Source organism: Pseudophryne corroboree, chromosome 7 (assembly GCF_028390025.1).
Source record: "Pseudophryne corroboree isolate aPseCor3 chromosome 7, aPseCor3.hap2, whole genome shotgun sequence".
Classification (NCBI taxonomy): Eukaryota; Metazoa; Chordata; class Amphibia; order Anura; family Myobatrachidae; genus Pseudophryne; species Pseudophryne corroboree.
This window is the reverse complement of record NC_086450.1, coordinates 503377895-503398634: the sequence shown is the minus strand read 5'-3', so window position 1 is coordinate 503398634 and position 20740 is coordinate 503377895. Positions and strand designations below refer to the sequence as shown.

The 20740-nt window shown below is 43.5% G+C and overlaps 1 protein-coding gene across 1 annotated transcript in view; it reads right to left on the bottom strand.

The window, feature by feature from the left end:
* The window catches only part of LOC134945813 (sulfotransferase 1B1-like), a 44918-nt gene that overhangs the window by 11069 nt on the left and 13109 nt on the right, over positions 1 to 20740 (bottom strand). The window contains exons 2-5 of the mRNA XM_063935325.1: positions 18174 to 18354; positions 17890 to 18018; positions 17708 to 17805; positions 16988 to 17114 (exon numbers count right to left, since the gene is read on the bottom strand). Of these exons, the coding sequence (XP_063791395.1) occupies positions 16988 to 17114; positions 17708 to 17805; positions 17890 to 18018; positions 18174 to 18354 (535 nt within the window). The remainder of the gene's footprint in view (positions 1 to 16987; positions 17115 to 17707; positions 17806 to 17889; positions 18019 to 18173; positions 18355 to 20740) is intronic.

The window sequence follows — 20740 nt, the reverse complement described above, 5'->3', positions numbered from 1 at the left end:
GATATATTTCAATTAATATGCATTTATCATATATATCTGCAAATATATTATGTCAGGCTTACAAACTAATTGGCTGATACATATATGCAGTCCTTATACATATGACTTATGAAGTTATTAAGTTAAGATTCCTTAAAGAGAGTTCAAGCTTGAATATTACCGCTCTTTTTATATGATTCTTTATTTACAGGCAGATCAAATCGTACAGAATAAGATATACACAGTAGTGATATATATACTAATTATAATTATATATGCTTCCTTCGTTACATAACATAAAACAACATGACATAAGTTTCACAAACAGTTTCAATTGCTAACATAAAATGTATACTTGCAAGTTAAAGATTGCCATCCCAAGAATCATTCCTTCTGCATGTTCTCCATGACTTCTCCTCCTGACTGACTTCCTTCCTTCTCCTTCTTCTTCTCCCTCTCCCTCTTCCTTCTAACTCCTAACTACAAGTCTGGTCCTTTTATCTCATATTTTACCAATTCAAACTATCATATTCTCATAGTTTCCAATGGAATAGGTAATTATAGGTTTGTCAGATTCCAAGGTGTAATAAAACAAACATTGAACTGGGCTGTCGTGTCCTGTTCACGGAGGCATGGTGTCATAAAAGTGTGGTGTCCACACTGCCTTAAGCAAGTATAGTATTGTAAAATCTGGAATGTCTTTTCATCCAAAGTTCTGTTGTATTGACAAGTTTTCCTGGGGTCGGTTACACAATGTTTTATCAATGGATGTGATCTCTTTTCATAGTAGTTAATTTATACTCCCTAGCTTTTAACCTTCACTGGACAATAGACAAACCAGTAGATTCTGATCTACTGTAAGCACACCTGTGAATTCCAATGACCAACAGAGCTCTGTCACATACCTATTATCATTTATGGCCTAATACCTTTTCTCTACAATGACTCTTGATCTTACTGTAACCTCTCTGGCCTTATTTATGACTAGAGCAGAATAAACCTGTTCCCTACACTATTTTTTACCATCTTGCTGTAAAACACAAATATACAGTATATCTATATAAACACATACACAAACCTAATCTCTTAAATCAGCTAAACATTACCTCATACATTCAAACTTATTTCATATCTATTCCTTACTATATATATCCAGTATACTGTCCACTATGGTAACATCGCCTATTTATAATGAATTATATTTTGATTCAGACAATATCCATTGCCCTAATATTATACTAAGTGCAGACAATTACCTATAAGGCAACACTGCGAGCAACTTCACAAATGCAATTCATGCTGAATGAGGAGCATTGTGTCAAAGTCAGAAAAATGTCTCAATGCACGTTGCCATATTTGCACCGCACACTGGTCCGCGCTGCGCGTGCGTGCGCTCTCCCGTGGATGCGCATACCCGCAATAACGTGCACTCGCAGGCGCGGTATGCGTATTTACGGTAGAGTTTATGTAGTCGTAGCGTGCGACTCATTCGTTACAAATGTTCACAATTAATGTAGTTTATAGATCATGGTCCCTTTGATAGATTCTGAAAGTTTGGTTAAAATACAATGTCCCAGAGCTGAGGAATCCCTCTTTATATCGTGCGAAGGGTCTAACAGGAATCATACAGCAGTGTTTGGTACCCATCGGAAGAGTATTTAATTAGCAATATTCCGGTGTTGGTTTGGAGCGTATTAATCGCTCGTGCGAATAGTTATGGACATAAGAAGTTTATGTCCATTTCTATTAATTACACATACTCAGGTATGCGGCGGGAAACCCAGTTTCCCACCCACCTGAGCTGTTGGAAATCGTCACAGCCCACCTGTATGAATCACCCTATGACCTTTTGTTATGATGCAGGGCCGAATTCCTTCGGCCAATGGACAATGGGATTGTAGGACCAGGAGATTGCATTGTGTGTGGGGCATAAATAGGCAGGCCGACCACATCCAGCTCTCACTCTCTCATCAACGGTTATCTGCTGATAGCCGGGAGCTGGATATCGAGGCGCAGGCGATCATACCCTTTGTGCGTAAGTTTCTCTCCGTTATCATTGTCTTTCTGTGAGCCAATTTCTCTCATCTCATCTCTCTCTCTCTCTCTCTCTCTCTCTCTCTGTTCTGTTCTCTCATATCTCCCCTAGACTAGGCTAGTATTGTATTGTATTAGATAGTATTGTATTGTATTGCATTTAGGTCAGTGTAGTATTGTCTTTTTGTATTTATTGTTTAGTTCTGTGGTTAGGAAGTCTCTGTTATATTGTAGTGTATCATTTGTACTGTTATCCCCTTTTACAAGTATATTAGATATAATACAGTTAATAGGCTTTGGAACCTAAACCAGCATCTGTGTATTTCCTATAGTGTTAAGTGTTCACTTGAGCGTCGGTGACGCTCAAGCAGCTTTGTAGTTAGTCAGGTTACACAAGGTTGCACTTACACCCTGTACTCACATTAAGGTATTCAGTGTATTTCATTGGTATAAGGTTTCATCATAAAGGTATAGCGTTGTGAGCGTCTGCGCCGCTGGTGATCTCCTCGTGGTCTCGAGCGAACCGCTACGCCATAGCGAATCATTCTGTCCTGTGATCCCTGGGCCGTGAGCGAACGTGACGCTTGAGCGTCTCGCCTACGGCTGAGCGATCGTTACGCAACTAGCGTACCATTACGGTACTTCTTAAGTAAACAGCGTACAGTGTTCTTAGCTTCATAAAGGGTTGTTTATACGACAAAGGAATTTAGCATTGTCAATTGGGGACTCGTCCTATCCTTCTCATATCTGCACTAGGTAGATCAGCAGACATTATCCATCAGCAAAGGGCGGGATCATATTCCTTGCAGTGCTGATTGGATAAGCGTCTGCTTCGCTTAGATAAAGAGTGCTGAAGGAATCCGGGAACCGGAAGTAAGAACAAAACGCTTGTGTCTTTTAAAACTGTTTTATTTCTCTTCTGTCTTGCGTATACACGCACGCATACATATATCTGCATTTTCTGTTTCATTTTCGTATATCACTATTCCTGTTTGCCAAATTTTATAGTTGATAGAAAGTGCTAAAAAGAGATTTGCTGTTATTTCATAGTAGAGGTGATAGTTAAAGTATAGAACAAACACACGGTTTGTCTGAGATACAAGGCAGTCAGTGTGGATTGCGGTAGATGATCAGGGATCATTTACATTGATAAAAGTATATATTGTGTTACGGTGGATCCTTTGCATTGCGTACACGTGTCGCTAACAAAGACTAGCGTACGCAATCCAAAAGGCAGACGCACGCAGTGTTCATTACGCAACGTAGCGTCCGGTTACGCCCACGTAGCTCAAGTTGTGATAAAGTGAAGTAACGCAAAGGCGATAATTAACGCACAGCGGTAGATAACGCGACACGGTAAATAACGCAAATCTATTTTTGGAAAATCTGAAATTTAGTTTAACAGATCCTGCTCCTAATTGGTAACACTTTTGGCCTAAAGACAATTTCTGCGCAGAAATAGATATAGAAACAAAAGTGTACATGTGTTGAGTGAGTGTGTTTTGTATACAAAAGTTTATATAACTTTAAGGTGGAACCAAAAGGAAAGCCGGGTACTCGTCAAGGGACATACGTGTAAGTGACATATACGGTGGCTAGGGAGGCATCCCTGGTTAAATAATATTTGAGCATTAGAGTATAGCGGACCATAAGGTAACAAGACCAGGAGGTCATAAGGTAACAAGACCAGGAGGTCATAAGGTAACAAGACCAGGAGGTCATAAGGTAACAGGTAAAATAGACAAAGAGGTCCGCTATAAAAGTCCAGTGGCACAACGCCTGGGGTGTTGGTGCAGAACCCATATAGGCCATAAGCTCTGGCTGAAGGAATCGCAGCCGGAAACATAGATTCCATTGATCTTTCAGTACATGACAAGTAGTGCTCGTATACTGAACGATTGGACCGCACGTTATTGTGTGCAGTAGTTAGTAATCTGACCTAATACCATTAGAGTAAAGTGGTCACAAACGCTATCTGTACATTCTGACGTGATTTGTGTAATTTTTTATTTTTGGAAGGGAAGTTCGCTGGTCACTCAGGAACTATCTAACAACCCCAACTTTACTGGAAAGAGTAAGTGTCCTGCGGGTAACCCTCATATGTTCCAGTAAATAAAGGTTCACAGGGGCCCTAGGTTGGGTACAGCAGCTCTGGTTACAGTGATTGCAGTACTGGCCAACGTGGGCGAGAAGTAAGTGGGGTACTTGATAAACCACCACCGCCGGCCTGCCCAAGGACATCTTGGTTTGTTTGTAAGGGTTCGCTGAAAGCCTTGATATTCAAGGAGGAATAAGCAACGCCTGCAGATTATGGGGGCCATTTGTTCAGGTAGGGGGCGATCAACCCTGGTTCAGGTTGATTCTGTGAACCGACCAGTTGGGTCGGCACGATATGTAATGTGTGAAAAATATGGAATTCACACCGAATCTTTATGTGATGAATGGGAGAGAATGACTGTACAAGACAGGGACAAATTCCCAAGAATAGGTAGCTTCAGTCCAGAAGTGTTACAAAATTTAAGGAGGAGGATATGCCTCGTAAAATCAACAAAGAGACGAATTCAACATCATGATTGTTTACAGTTATGGCACCAGGAAGGTGAGATACAGAGAGGTTTGGCTCTGGCGGCGGGATCTGGGGCAGTCAGGAAGTTGATTGCCACAGCTCCTCCTCCACCATACATTGCAGGAGAGAGGTTGATTGCGGAGAGAAACGCACTGGGTTGTAAAACACAAACTCTTAGTAACACTGTAAATGTTAATGATGTTAACCAAATAACTCATGCAAGTATTAACCCGTGCAAGATGTACCCTGTTTTGAACCTTCCTCAGGAGTGTGATCAAGAAGACGATTCAGCAACAATTTCAGCTCTCTCTCTTGCAGCCACCATAGCAGAAACCACAGTAGGCACAGCGACACCCACGAGATTAGTGAAAGCCCCTAGCGGAGGGATAGGTGAGGTCGTGTCAACGGGTAAGTACGGCACCATGCACTACACTGAAACAATTGTACCACAACAAGCTGTAGAATCTACACAGGAAGAGGCTGTTAGAATTGCTCCTGTAAGGGTAATAGCAGTTCCCAATGGAAAAACAGATGTGTCTGGAGCCACTCCCATAAGGAACATTGCCATGTACACTCCATTTTCCAGAATGGAATTAAGAACAATAGTGTCCGAATTTCCTGACCCCAGAAAGGATTTAGTTGCTAGCCAAAAATACATCAGGGATCTAGGTAACACTGTAGAACCCAACAACAAGGATTGGCAGATACTGCTAAGAGCTTGTTTACCTTCCAATGTTGACGCAACTCAATTTTTAGCTGACTGTGCATTGGATAAAGATGTACCGCTTACAGACGTGTACAACAAGGATAATGTAAAAAGGATAAATTTACAGCTAAAAGAGTATTTCCCAGCCGTTGTTAAATGGAATAAAATATTTTCCATTAAGCAAAAGGAGTCCGAAACGGCAACAGAATATTTTCACCGGGCACTATTAGAAATGGCAAAGTACACTGGTATAGAAGACATTAAGACCAACCCAAACCATCGGGAAGTAGCAGTATCTGTACTGATGGATGGTTTGAAAGAAACATTAAAAGCTAGGGTACAGACCACGCAGCCATGTTGGCGAGGTCTGTCAGTGTCCACATTGAGAGAGGCTGCTATTGATCACGACAGAAACATCACTAGGCACAGGGAATCGCAAAGTGATAAGTTGATGTCCGTAAGTATACAGGCGCTGACCACAAGGCAGCCTGCGTATGTACCACCGAATCCTGTGGGTAAGGCAAGTGTAATAACATGTTTTTCTTGTAACAGACCGGGACACTTTGCACGAGAATGTAGAACAAAGAATGTACAAAGATCTTTTCAACCCCCTAGACAACAACACAACACACGACATTGGGAGCAGGGTCCACAGAGGCGGAGTTTTGAGCCACATACAGGGGAAACAAAAAGATATCCCCCGAACAGAGATTGGCATGCCTCTGGTAGTTCCCAGCTAACTCCCTCACAAGTAGTTGCTGCCAGCGGGATTCAGGGAGGTCAGCATACCCAATAGGGGTGTGGCCATACCTGTAATCTGCAGCCAGTTAAGTTGATTGCTAGTCTTGGAAACGAACCAGAAATTGCAATCAATGTAGCTGGTAAAACTTTAAACTTTCTTGTAGACACAGGGGCGGCCAAGTCAGTGATAAATTCGACAGTGGGCATGAGAACCACTGGTAGGACAATTCCAGCCATGGGAGTAACAGGAGTAGTCCAGCACTACCCTGTTAGCAAACCAGCCGAGATTACAATAGGGCCTTTGCATACCAAGCATTCCTTTTTGCTGGCTGCATCGGCACCAACCAATCTCCTGGGAAGAGACTTACTATGTAAAATGGGTTGCGTCATTTATTGTACTCCTGAAGGTGTATTCTTGGACATTCCTGAAAATCACGCTCAGGAAGTACGAGACATGTTAGACTCCCCATCAAAATTAATGTCACATTCCATTATGACAAATAGGAATCCATCCCAAGTAGAAGAGATGATATCTCAGATACCAGAGTCACTTTGGACAAAAGATGGACAGGACACTGGATTAATGGCAAACGTAGCTCCAGTAGTTGTGCAAGTAAAAGATGGTAGGATAGCTCCAAAAATCCCACAGTATCCTCTGAAGCCAGAGGTGGAGTTAGGAGTTTTTCCCGTAATAGAGCGCTTGCTACAACAGGGCATTCTAGTAAGAACGTCCAGCACAGCAAATAGTCCCATCTTCCCTGTTAAAAAGAGTGGGGGGAGGGGTTACAGGCTAGTGCAGGATCTAAGGGGGATTAACAAAATAGTTGAGAGTCAGTTCCCCGTAGTGCCTAATCCAGCTGTCATCCTAATGCAAATTCCTCCCACTGCCAAATTTTTCACTGTTATTGACCTCTGCTCCGCTTTCTTTTCGGTACCTCTGCACCCTGACAGCCAATATTTGTTTGCATTCACATACAGAGGAGTCCAATACACGTGGACTCGGTTACCCCAAGGTTTCATAGATAGTCCAAGTATATTTTCTCAGGCTTTGCATGATTGTTTACAGTCTTTCCAACCAGACAGTGGATCAGTATTGATACAGTATGTGGACGATTTATTACTGTGTTCAGATTCACTGGAAGCATCTCTGAAGGATACGAAACAGCTCCTGTTTCATCTTTCAGACACAGGTCACAAGGTTTCCAAAGACAAGTTGCAATTATGCCAAGCTAAGGTAAAATATTTGGGACACTGTCTAACACAAGGACTGAGACACCTGACCGCTGATAGAATCCAAGCCATTAGAGACATGACACTGCCACAAACCCAGCAACAGATCAGGACGTTTTTAGGAATGTGTGGGTATTGCCGTAATTGGATCCCAGGGTTTTCCATATTGGCGCTACCTTTGCAGGAAATGGTCTCTTCAAACAAACCTTATCGGATTTCGCATACAGACGAATCTGAAACAGCATTTGAGAGACTCAAACAGTGCCTAACGCAGGCACCAGCACTAGGTATGCCAGACTATGGGAAACCCTTTGAACTATACGGAACAGAAAGTGCTGGGTGCGCAGCAGGTGTACTAACACAAAAACACGGTGATGCCAGCAGGCCAATTGCATACTACAGCGCTCAGCTAGACACGGTAGCGCGATCCCTCCCCACATGCTTGCGTAGCGTTGCGGCGATAGCATTGCTAGTGACGAAAAGCGAAGATGTCGTGCTAGGCCACAACCTCACAATCCATACACCGCATGCGGTATCTGCCTTATTGAATTCTGCCCAAACCAGACACGTCTCATCTGCAAGGTTTACAAGATGGGAATTGGCATTAATGGCCCCCGTAAACATCACCATAAGGAGATGCAGCGCATTAAATCCTGCAACATTTCTCCCAGGTGTGCCTGGTCAGACACAAAGGGTGGAAGGTGAGAGTGATGGGGAAGGAGGATTTAATGCAAAGGAAGATACACATGATTGTATGGAATATTTGACCCAAAATTTTACCGCAAGGCCTGACATCAGTGACAATCCACTGGAAGATGCAGAACTCACGTTCTACACGGATGGTAGTTGTCACAGACAGTCAGACTCGGGAGACTTGTGTACTGGATACGCAGTCGTAGATGACCAAGACACCATAGAAGCGGAACCGCTAGGCCCACCTCACTCAGCCCAGGTTGCTGAACTGGTCGCCCTAACCAGAGCATGTGAATTGGCTAAGGGTAAGTCAGCCAATATCTACACCGATTCCAGATACGCGTTCGGGGTAGTCCATGATTTCGGAGCACTATGGCGGCTCAGAAATTTCATGACGGCAGCTGGTACACCGATAGCGCATGCAGCTCACATAAAAAGGCTTCTAACAGCGATACAGGAACCCGACAGAGTGGCTGTTATCAAATGTAAAGCACATACATATAGCCAAGACCCAGTATCCCTTGGTAACAGCCGAGCAGACGAAGCCGCAAAGCTTGCAGCTGCTACCCCCACACGGACAAACACCACACAGTTGATGGTATTTAATACCATCAACACACAGAAGTTGTGTGAGATGCAGAATTTGTGTTCCACACAGGAAAGAGCAGTCTGGAAGGCAAAGGGATATGGCCAGGAGTCCTCAGGGCTCTGGACGGATGGACATGGTAAACCAGTGGCCCCCAGGGCATACCTTCCATGTCTGGCTGAAGCAGCTCACGGGCTGACTCATCTAGGCAAGGAGGGGATGTGCAAATTGGTAAGAGCATACTGGTGCGCCCCAGGATTCTCCTCTCATGCGAGTAAAAGAGCAATGTCATGCCTTACCTGTCTGAGAAAGAATATTGGAAAAGCAATACCTACAGAACCATCCCATATCCCACCTGCCGGCGGCCCTTTCCAGGTAATACAAATTGACTTCATTCAATTACCCCCATGTCGAAATTTGAAATATGTACTTGTCTGTATAGATGTTTTCTCGAATTGGGTCGAAGCTTTTCCAGCAGCTACAAATACCGCTATGTTTACAGCTAAGAAAATTGTGCAGGAATTTGTATGTAGATATGGTATCCCTAGAATCATTGAAAGTGATAGGGGTACCCATTTTACAGGTGATGTCTTTCAAGGAATGTGTAAATTGATGGGAATTGATAGCAAGCTGCACACTCCGTACCGTCCACAGGCGAGTGCGAAGGTCGAAAGAGTGAACAGCACTATTAAAAATAAATTGAGTAAAGTAATGGCAGAGACAGGATTGACGTGGCCAGAAGCTTTACCCATTGTTTTATATAGCATCAGAACCACTCCCAGGTCCCCTCTTAATCTGTCTCCTTTTGAAATTCTGTTTGGTCGACAACCGCATGTCATGATTAACCCTCAGGATGATTTGAAATGTAACAATGAAGTAACTGTAAAGTACTTGATTAACATGAGTAAACAGTTGAGGAATCAAAATGATAATCTGAAGTTGGTGATTCCTGATTTACCAGGTAGTAATTGTCATGACATTGAACCTGGGGATTATGTAATGATACGAAATTTTCTACGCTCAGGTTGTCTTATTGATAGATGGGAAGGACCATACCAGGTCTTATTGACTAGCACCACAGCATTGAAGGTTGCTGAGAGAGAGACTTGGGTCCATTCATCCCACTGCAAAAAGGTTGCTGATCCAGAGAAGTCCCGTGATAAGGAACAGACGGTAGAGGTTGTATCACTGGAGTGTCTGTTCCAGGAGGACTGAGGCGGCACCTGAGCCTTGAAGACCGAAAGCAGTTGTCGACTCCCTTCTCCCTTTTATTGTTTTTCTCCACTTCCCATCCCCTCTTCCTTGAAATTTCTTTTTTTCCCCCTTCTCATTCTTCTCTATTTCCTCCTCAAAGATGGACTTGCCCCAAGAGACTGTGATCCGGATTTTGATGTTAACCATGATGTTGACCAGAGCAGTCTGTTCCGGCGAGAGTACCATAGAGGTCGAAAGAGGTTCTGGAATGGGTTCCGATTATGATGATGGAGGCGTAGTTTTCCAAGATCAACCAAACCAACAAGCAAAGGCGAGTATCAGAAAACGATCCGATAGAAGAAATTGTGATGGATTGTTAGCTGAAGAAAATTGTATCTGTAGGCTCTGTGATAATCTGGTTGAAGATGGATGCATAAAGAAATGCCAATCTAGTTTTAATATCCATATAGACCGGCATCCATTGAGTGACTATCACTCCTTAGTGGGTAACGTGTTAAACCAAACAGATTGTTGGGTATGCTCTCAAGTACCTCAGGGTCACAGCAAATCAGGGCTAGTACCATTTCCTTTAACGTTAGGGGAGGTACTTGAGCTAAGTGGTGGGAGACCGGTGGACCGGAGGTTTAATATCTCCAGCCCTCCTAGTTTGAAGCTCCACCAATACCATGTGGATAGGTCCCTCATATGTTTTAACATCTCCAATCACAGAAAACCGGGAAATTGGGAAGTGTCATGGAGCAACCTTACCATGACCTTTTCACACAGAGCAGATAGAATGCCTACAGATACAGAGCTCGTACGCCATATAGCCAGTAGAGGAAAATCTTTCCGGTATCGATATACCTTAGGAAATAGGATTACTAGAGTTGGAGAGGTATCACCAGGATACTGTGCACATATCGTACAAACCGATACGTGCATTAAGCAGATGGAAGAATTAGGGTCAGGAGATTTCACCTGGAAGGTTTGTAACATGGTCATGTCCTTCTCCGTCCCATATGTTCTCCCCGATGATGCATATTTCATATGCGGGAGAAAGGCGTACAAGTGGCTTGCCCCAAACTCTGAAGGATTGTGTTATATTGGAAAAGTATTGCCTGAAGTGATGACTGTTACACATGACAAAATGAAGGACATACACCGTGGTGCCCAAGCTCCTTATACTCACACTCATTACGAGCACCGAGTTAAAAGACAACTGTCAGAAAGGTTAGAGCATCCGGCCTCTGATCTTATCCATGAATCCACCGGGATTCAGGTTCTGGTAGCGTTAGATTTCACTCGTACCGCTCGGGGAGTGATGAATTATAGATACATTTCCGCACTCGCCAATTTGTTAGATAATATCACTGAAATGTATGATGACACGTTTAGATACACTGGAAGAGAACTTCAAGCTTACAAAACAGAACTGGTACAGCATAGAATGGTTCTTAATTATCTTACAGCAGTAACAGGTGGATATTGTGTTACATTGGCAACACAGTACGGCATAAAGTGTTGCACGTATGTCACCAATAGCACCGAGGATCCGGTAGAGGTCATAGACCAAAAGATGGACGATATTCTCCAATTAAAGTGGGAATTTCGTCGAAAACACAATCTCACCCTTGCTGCTGTAGGTAATGAGCTGACTGGTTGGGTGTCATGGTTGAACCCGCGAAATTGGTTCTCCGGTTTGGGAGACTGGGCTCAAGGAGTCATAATGGATGTCGGAAAGTTTCTACTATGTATCTTGGGTGTCGTTATATCGATTGGATTGATATTTAGATGCGGGCAGGCTTTAATGAGGTGCAAACAAAGTACAAAAGTGATGAGCTTGAGGAGTGAGGAAACTGTAATTAACCTGGATTTGATTTATGACCCAATGATAGAAACCAGGATGTGATGAAAATGCGATTATACGGTCCGTTTCTTTCACCTGTTTTTCTGCTTTTCTCCAAGATACAAAGACCCCCTTGGACGAGGAAGCTGACGAGACGAGATGTATACAGACAACGGATTGACCAAAGAAGAAGATTTGACAACTTTAAATATGGACACTTGATGAACTTTGCCATGGATCCCCAGTTTCCCTAGTATTTTTAAACTCACGCTAGCCCAACATTTTTGTAAATCTAATGGCACTGACAAAGCTTGTTGCTCATGCCTAAGGAGCAAAACAGCGCAAAGAAGACGACTCTCAACAGATACCGAACACAACTTCAACAACAGATGTACATTTCCCTGACATAGAATATCATTGCATTTTTCGTAAGTGTTCTTTATCTTCATCTCTACAACCCTCAGGTAATGAAACACATAGACGATAGGGAATACAGGCACAGATATCAGCAACCACATACCTCCCCCACTCATGTATCATCAACTAAAATGTGCTCCCCATTTTGTTCAAAATCCGAAAAGAGCTCGGTAAAGTTTGACAGCCCATCCACAGACCTGTACCACAGGATAAGAAGGAATTCAAATGTATACTTCGCAATACCTCGAAGCTTGATTTACAACACGTACGGCACGATGATACATGACCCCCCAAACATGGATTCATACACACATGCTTCTGCTATCTCACTAGGTCATACCCTCTTCACACCTTCTCCTCTCTCCTCCCCTACCCAACCATGGAAATCAATTAACCCCTGACTTACATTTTTCTCCTTAAATGTTTTGTGGCAGTTATTATTGACTGCCAAAGGGTGGACTGTCAAAGTCAGAAAAATGTCTCAATGCACGTTGCCATATTTGCACCGCACACTGGTCCGCGCTGCGCGTGCGTGCGCTCTCCCGTGGATGCGCATACCCGCAATAACGTGCACTCGCAGGCGCGGTATGCGTATTTACGGTAGAGTTTATGTAGTCGTAGCGTGCGACTCATTCGTTACAAATGTTCACAATTAATGTAGTTTATAGATCATGGTCCCTTTGATAGATTCTGAAAGTTTGGTTAAAATACAATGTCCCAGAGCTGAGGAATCCCTCTTTATATCGTGCGAAGGGTCTAACAGGAATCATACAGCAGTGTTTGGTACCCATCGGAAGAGTATTTAATTAGCAATATTCCGGTGTTGGTTTGGAGCGTATTAATCGCTCGTGCGAATAGTTATGGACATAAGAAGTTTATGTCCATTTCTATTAATTACACATACTCAGGTATGCGGCGGGAAACCCAGTTTCCCACCCACCTGAGCTGTTGGAAATCGTCACAGCCCACCTGTATGAATCACCCTATGACCTTTTGTTATGATGCAGGGCCGAATTCCTTCGGCCAATGGACAATGGGATTGTAGGACCAGGAGATTGCATTGTGTGTGGGGCATAAATAGGCAGGCCGACCACATCCAGCTCTCACTCTCTCATCAACGGTTATCTGCTGATAGCCGGGAGCTGGATATCGAGGCGCAGGCGATCATACCCTTTGTGCGTAAGTTTCTCTCCGTTATCATTGTCTTTCTGTGAGCCAATTTCTCTCATCTCATCTCTCTCTCTCTCTCTCTCTCTCTCTCTCTGTTCTGTTCTCTCATATCTCCCCTAGACTAGGCTAGTATTGTATTGTATTAGATAGTATTGTATTGTATTGCATTTAGGTCAGTGTAGTATTGTCTTTTTGTATTTATTGTTTAGTTCTGTGGTTAGGAAGTCTCTGTTATATTGTAGTGTATCATTTGTACTGTTATCCCCTTTTACAAGTATATTAGATATAATACAGTTAATAGGCTTTGGAACCTAAACCAGCATCTGTGTATTTCCTATAGTGTTAAGTGTTCACTTGAGCGTCGGTGACGCTCAAGCAGCTTTGTAGTTAGTCAGGTTACACAAGGTTGCACTTACACCCTGTACTCACATTAAGGTATTCAGTGTATTTCATTGGTATAAGGTTTCATCATAAAGGTATAGCGTTGTGAGCGTCTGCGCCGCTGGTGATCTCCTCGTGGTCTCGAGCGAACCGCTACGCCATAGCGAATCATTCTGTCCTGTGATCCCTGGGCCGTGAGCGAACGTGACGCTTGAGCGTCTCGCCTACGGCTGAGCGATCGTTACGCAACTAGCGTACCATTACGGTACTTCTTAAGTAAACAGCGTACAGTGTTCTTAGCTTCATAAAGGGTTGTTTATACGACAAAGGAATTTAGCATTGTCAATTGTTAGGCTGTGATACTACTATGCTGCAATACTATTAAACTGTGATATTACTATGCTGCAGTACTATTAAACTGTGATATTTCTATGCTGCAATACTATTAAATTGTGATGTTACTATGCTGCAGTACTATTAAATTGTGATATGTCTATGCTGCAATACTATTAAACTGTGATATTACTATGCTGCAATACTATTAAACTGTGATACTACTATGCTGCAATACTACTGCTATGCTGCAATACTACTACTATGCTACAATACTATTAAACTGTGATACTACTATGCTGCAATACTACTGCTATGCTGCAATACTACTACTATGCTACAATACTATTAAACTGTGATACTACTATGCTGCAATACTACTGCTATGCTGCAATACTACTACTATGCTACAATACTATTAAACTGTGATACTACTATGCTGCAATACTACTGCTATGCTGCAATACTACTACTATGCTACAATACTATTAAACTGTGATACTACTATGCTGCAATACTACTGCTATGCTGCAATACTATTAAACTGATACTACTACGCTGCAATACTGCTACTATGCTTCAATAATACTACTATGCTGCAATATTGCTACTATGCTGCAATACTATTAAACTGTGATATTACTATGCTGCAGTACTATTAAACTGTGATACTACTATGCTGCAATACTACTGCTATGCTGCAATACTGCTACTATGCTGCAATACTGCTAGTATGCTACAATACTATTAAACTGTGATACTACTATGCTGCAATACTACTGCTATGCTGCAATACTATTAAACTGTGATACTACTATGCTGCAATACTGCTACTATGCTGCAATAATACTACTATGCTGCAATACTGCTACTATGCTGCAATACTATTAAACTGTGATATTACTATGCTGCAGTACTATTAAACTGTGATACTACTATGCTACAATACTATTAGACGGTGATACTACTATGCTGCAATACTACTGCTATGCTGCAATACTACTACTATGCTGCAATACTGCTACTATGCTGCAATACTATTAAACTGTGATATTTCTATGCTGCAATACTATTAAACTGTGATATTACTATGCTGCAGTACTATTAAACTGTGATATGTCTATGCTGCAACACTATTAAACTGTGATATTACTATGCTGCAATACTATTAAACTGTGATACTACTATGCTGCAATACTACTGCTATGCTGCAATACTACTACTATGCTACAATACTATTAAACTGTGATACTACTATGCTGCAATACTACTGCTATGATGCAATACTATTAAACTGATACTACTATGCTGCAATACTGCTACTATGCTGCAATAATACTACTATGCTGCAATATTGCTACTATGCTGCAATACTATTAAACTGTGATATTACTATGCTGCAGTACTATTAAACTGTGATACTACTATGCTGCAATACTACTGCTATGCTGCAATACTGCTACTATGCTGCAATACTGCTAGTATGCTACAATACTATTAAACTGTGATACTACTATGCTGCAATACTACTGCTATGCTGCTACTATGCTGCAATACTATTAAACTGTGATACTACTATGCTGCAATACTGTTACTATGCTGCAATAATACTACTATGCTGCAATACTGCTACTATGCTGCAATACTATTAAACTGTGATATTACTATGCTGCAGTACTATTAAACTGTGATACTACTATGCTACAATAGTATTAAACGGTGATACTACTATGCTGCAATACTACTGCTATGCTGCAATACTACTACTATGCTGCAATACTGCTACTATGCTGCAATACTATTAAACTGTGATATTACTATGCTGCAGTACTATTAAACTGTGATACTACTACTATGCTGCAATACTGCTACTATGCTGCAATACTACTACTATGCTGCAATACTGCTAGTGTGCTACAATACTATTAAACTGTGATACTGCTATGCTGCAATACTGCTACAATGCTTCAATACTGCTACTATGCTGCAATACTACTACTATGCTGCAATACTGCTAGTGTGCTACAATACTATTAAACCGTGATACTACTGTGCTGCAATACTGCTATGCTATGATACTACTAAAATACTACAATACTGCATTACTGTTAAGCTATGATGCTACTAAGACCCCACAATGCTGCAATACTGCTATGCTGTGATACCTCAGTTTGGGTGACTGGGGGTCGGGATCCCAGCAGTCAGCATACCGATGCCAGGATCCCGGCTGCCAGTAAGAGCACAACGAAGCCCCTTGCAGGCTCGCCACAGGTTCTATTCCCACACTATGGTTGTCGTGGACACCCATGAGTGGGAATAGTCCCTGCTAGCCAGCATTCTGACAGTCGGCATTTGTATTGGTTGGGATTCCGGCGTCGGTATCCTGACTGCCGGGATCTCGACCGTCGGTCACATGACCGCATTCCGATACTAATATGCTGCAATACTGCGAAGCTGATGCTGTAACACTGCCATGTAACTGCTGTAACACTACTGTGCTGCTTTAACTACTTAATATAGCGCCTCATTCAGGTTGAATCCGACCACAAAAAATACGAAAAAGATGTGGGTGCATGCGCAGAGCCCGTCCTGCGCATTCGCCTGCATTTTCTGCGGGGGGGGGGGGGGCATAGAGAATGCGATCAACTCTGTCTGTCAATCAGGCAGAGGAGGGCGGGAAGCAGCAACGCTCCGTTTCCAGGGCGGAGATGGAGCATTGCGGGGGCGTGGCTAGGAAATGGGGGTGGGGGGGCGTGCCGGCACAAACGGGGGCGTGATTGCGGCGGCTGCGTGACATCGCACACAGCTGCCGTGATTGTAAACACGGCGGCGGGCCTCCTGCGGGTGCCGGGGGCAACCTTCATTTCTGCTAACAAGCAGAAATTGGTCCTTTCCGTGGGCGTATTATGGGGGTGTGATGGGCGTGTCAGTGAGAGTGGCTGCGTTCCGTGGTAGGTGACGTTGATCAGATAAAGACACTGCACCTGCCATAGAGGTGGTGCTGGTACAAAAGAAATCCTGAAAGCATGCGCTGTTAGCGGTGTGTGAGGACCAAACTTGGGAAACACTGTTCTAGCTAAAACAAGTTCCCATCGTTAAGCAGACGCGTACCGTTTCCCTTCAGGAAATTGTCCACATACTCATTCCATGTTCCGGGGTCAGGCTGAGTCTTATTCATTAAATCAAAGTGGTAATATGACACTGCATTGTCCTTCGCATTCCGGGCAACGTAAATTACCTGCGGAAAGAAAGAAATGACAGTAACTTTCCCTGGCATTGCTAGGAAGCAAGGCAGCCATCAGGGGGGGAACTGTGGGGACTGGTGTCCAGGGCACTTACAGAGAGAAGGGCCCACCGCTGGCTCCTACTGCTACTATCTGGAGAGCTGCACCAGGCTGTGAAGCAACAGCGGGCTGATGCCCGGAGAGGACTTCTTAAAACAAGCCTTCTCTGTACATTAGCTCTTTGTGAACCGTTCCTGTAGGTCTGCAACGCTCCACCTGTGTGTAAAGTCACAATGTATGACATCACATAGAGGTGGAGCAGTGCGGCAGAATCTTTTTTTGGTTGGGGAGGCGCCCTATCTACCTTGTCAGTCCCAGGACCCACAATTTCTGATGGCAGCCCTGCTAGGAAGTAAGGATTCACTGATAAAACTACAGTACTCCAGAAGCCTCACCTGAATAAATACAACTAAGATCTGGTAAGACCATTGACTACGTTGGTAATTGACTGCAGAAGCCATCACCAGACCTCAAAACGTTCATATGGACCTTTACTGGTAATACAAATGATGGTTATGTTTAGCCAGTGTTGATACAGCCCCCTTACCTTACACTTCTGTGTCCAGAAAGATTTGGGCACCAGATCATACTGCAAATGGGTTTTTACCAGGCGGGGTGACGGAGTAATTTCCAAAATATCTACACCTGTTGGCAGGTGAGATGCCATCAACGCCAATGCAATGTTATCCATTCTGACAAGTTTTTATAGGAAAGGAAATACAGGCTCACCTGAGGGGATGGGAGGAGGGGAGCAGATCTCCAGAAAAGGAAAACGAACATGCGTGGGAGCACGTCTGGTCTTTTCCACGTCTCCATCATTCAAGATGCAGTCCACGATCTCTTGTACCCATGTGGTGCCTGCAATGACCTCAGTGAGAGATTTGTGTGGAGAACAGAAAAGCAGTGTCAGCTGTTATCAAGTGTTTGCATCAAGTCAGAAGAAGACAGCAACAAGAAATGGTTAGATGGATGGATTACTTCTACCACTAATCACATATGACGCTCTATCCTACCTGCCTTGGGATAGGTGGCTATGAGGAGGTCATCTGGCCTGGCCTGGAAGTTCTCCACTGGTTCCCATTGATCTGCGATAGGTTGCATGAGCGGCACTCCATGGACCAACCGTAGGGGGTAGCGATAAAATATCCCATCCGGTGCATTTTTAAGAATTAAATTATAATCCTCCAGTGTTACCTATGAAGAGAACATACATTCAAGCTACCCATTAAACTCCTGTTATTACCCTTTATATACGTATACAGCACCAATATTTTCTGCAGAACATTTCTGTTCAATCAAGTCAGTCCTGTCAAAGTCGGAAAAATATCATGCTACACGTTGCCATATATTCACCTCATGCGCTTGCCCGCTGCACATGCACTTTCTCTGGCGTGCGTGCACATATTAGAAATTGCGTGACGGCGCCTCTACGGGCGTGCGCTCGAGCGAATGGTATGTGCATTTACGGTAGAGTTCGTGTGCGCCTAGCGGGCGACTCAATCGTTACTTAATAAATCCATATAGCAAGTTTTATAGGTAATGTTCCCCTTAATGATAACTGTAAGTTTGTTTAATGTGACTTGTTCACGGACTTGGGAATCCCTCTTTACGTGGTACAAAGGGTCTGATTAAGGTTGAACAGTGGTGTCTGGTACCTAACCGAAGAGTATTTTAAAAGCAATAATCCGGTGTTGGTTAGGTAAAGATTAATCGCTCCTGCGTATAGTTATGGCCATTAGTAGTTTCTGGACATTTCTTATATTTGCAGTTCATTATCCATGCGGCGGGAATCCGGCGATTCCCTCCCACCTGAGCAGTTTGTAATAGCCACAGCCCACCTGTTCAAATCCACCTATGACCTTTTGTTACAGTGCAGAGAGACATTCCTGTGTCCAATGAACAATGAGATTATAGGTCCCTTTGTACTGTACTGTATGCAGTGTATATAAGATCAGCCAGCCTGGGCAGCTCTCTCTCACTCTCCACAAACGGTTTTCATCTTGACTAACTTGGAGCTGGTACCAGAAGCTGCGCAGCGATCGTTCCCAGTGTGTGTAAGTAATTCTCTGTAACCAACTTGTTCCCTGTTTGTATTGGCCATTCTCTCTCTCTCTCCGTTATAGTATAAGATTGTGACGCTATTGTATATTTCTGTCTAGATATTCTGTTAGGATGATATGTTAGCTTGTAGTGTATGACTTGTAAACTGTTTCCCCTTTTCGATATAACTAAAAGCTTGTTAGTAAAGGTGTTGAAACCTTAGCAAGGTATCGTGTGTTTATTACATTGCAGAGGGTAATAGGAGCGTCTCAATCGCTCAAGCAGCTTTAGCATTAACAAGGTTAAGCAGCGTTATATCGCTACAGTATTTCAGTACAAGGTTTACAGTATAAGAGTATCCTTTCTGTGTGTTGCATTCAAGGTTTACTGAGTGTCATCCCGTGAGCGTCTGCGCCGCTCGTGTTCTCCTCGTGGACTCGAGCGTCCGCTACGCTGGTAGCGTAGCATTACGGTAGTCAGCCGCCTATAACGTGCTCGACACCACGCACTAAGCTGTGAGCGAGCGTGTCGCATGTGCGTCTCGATCACGGCTGAGCGTAGGCTACGCTAAGTGCGTACCCTTACGGTACCCCATACGTCAATTGCGTACTGAGTCTCTTACCTGTATATAGTGAAGGTTATAAGGGTAATCCAATCGGCATTATCAGTCCCTACAACAGTAGGGCTTACACTCCCCAAGGCCAATTAACCTTCCACAATTTATTTGGACATGGGGAAGGTAACTTAAGCACACAGAGAAAGGTCACATGACTCGGGGAGAATGTACAGTAACTTGAACAACCAGAGAAAGGCCACATGACTCAGGGAGAACATACAGTTACTTAAGCACCCAGAAAAAGGCCACATGACTCGGGGAGAAGATACAGTAACTTGAGCACCCAGAGTGAGGCTACATGATTCTGGGAGAACATACAGTAACTTGAGCACCGAGAGGGAGGCTACAAAACTCTGGGAGAACATACAGTAACTTAAGCACCCAGAGAGAGGCTTCAAAACTTGGGTAGAACTTACAGTAACTTGAGCATCCAGAGAGAGGCTACGAAACGTGGGGAGAACTTACGGTAACTTGAGCACCCAGAGAGAAGCCACATGACTCTGGGAGAACATACAGTAACTTGCGCACCCAGAGAGAGGCCACATGACTCAGGAAGAACATACAGAGTAACTTGAGCACCCAGAGAGAGGCCACATGACTCAGGGAGAACATACAGTAACTTGAGCACCCAGAAAAAGGCCACATGACTCGGGTATAGAACATACAGTAACTTGCGCACCCAGAGAGAGGCCAAATGACTCTGGGAGAACATACAGTAACTTGCGCACCCAGAGAGAGGCCACATGACTTAGGGAGAACATACAGTAACTTGAGCACCCAGAAAGAGGCCACATGACTCGGGGAGAACATACAGTAACTTGTGCACCCAGAGAGAGGCCACATGACTCAGGGAGGACTTACAGTAACCTGAGCAGCCAAAGAGAGGCCACATGACTCTGGGAGAACATACAGAGTAACTTTAGC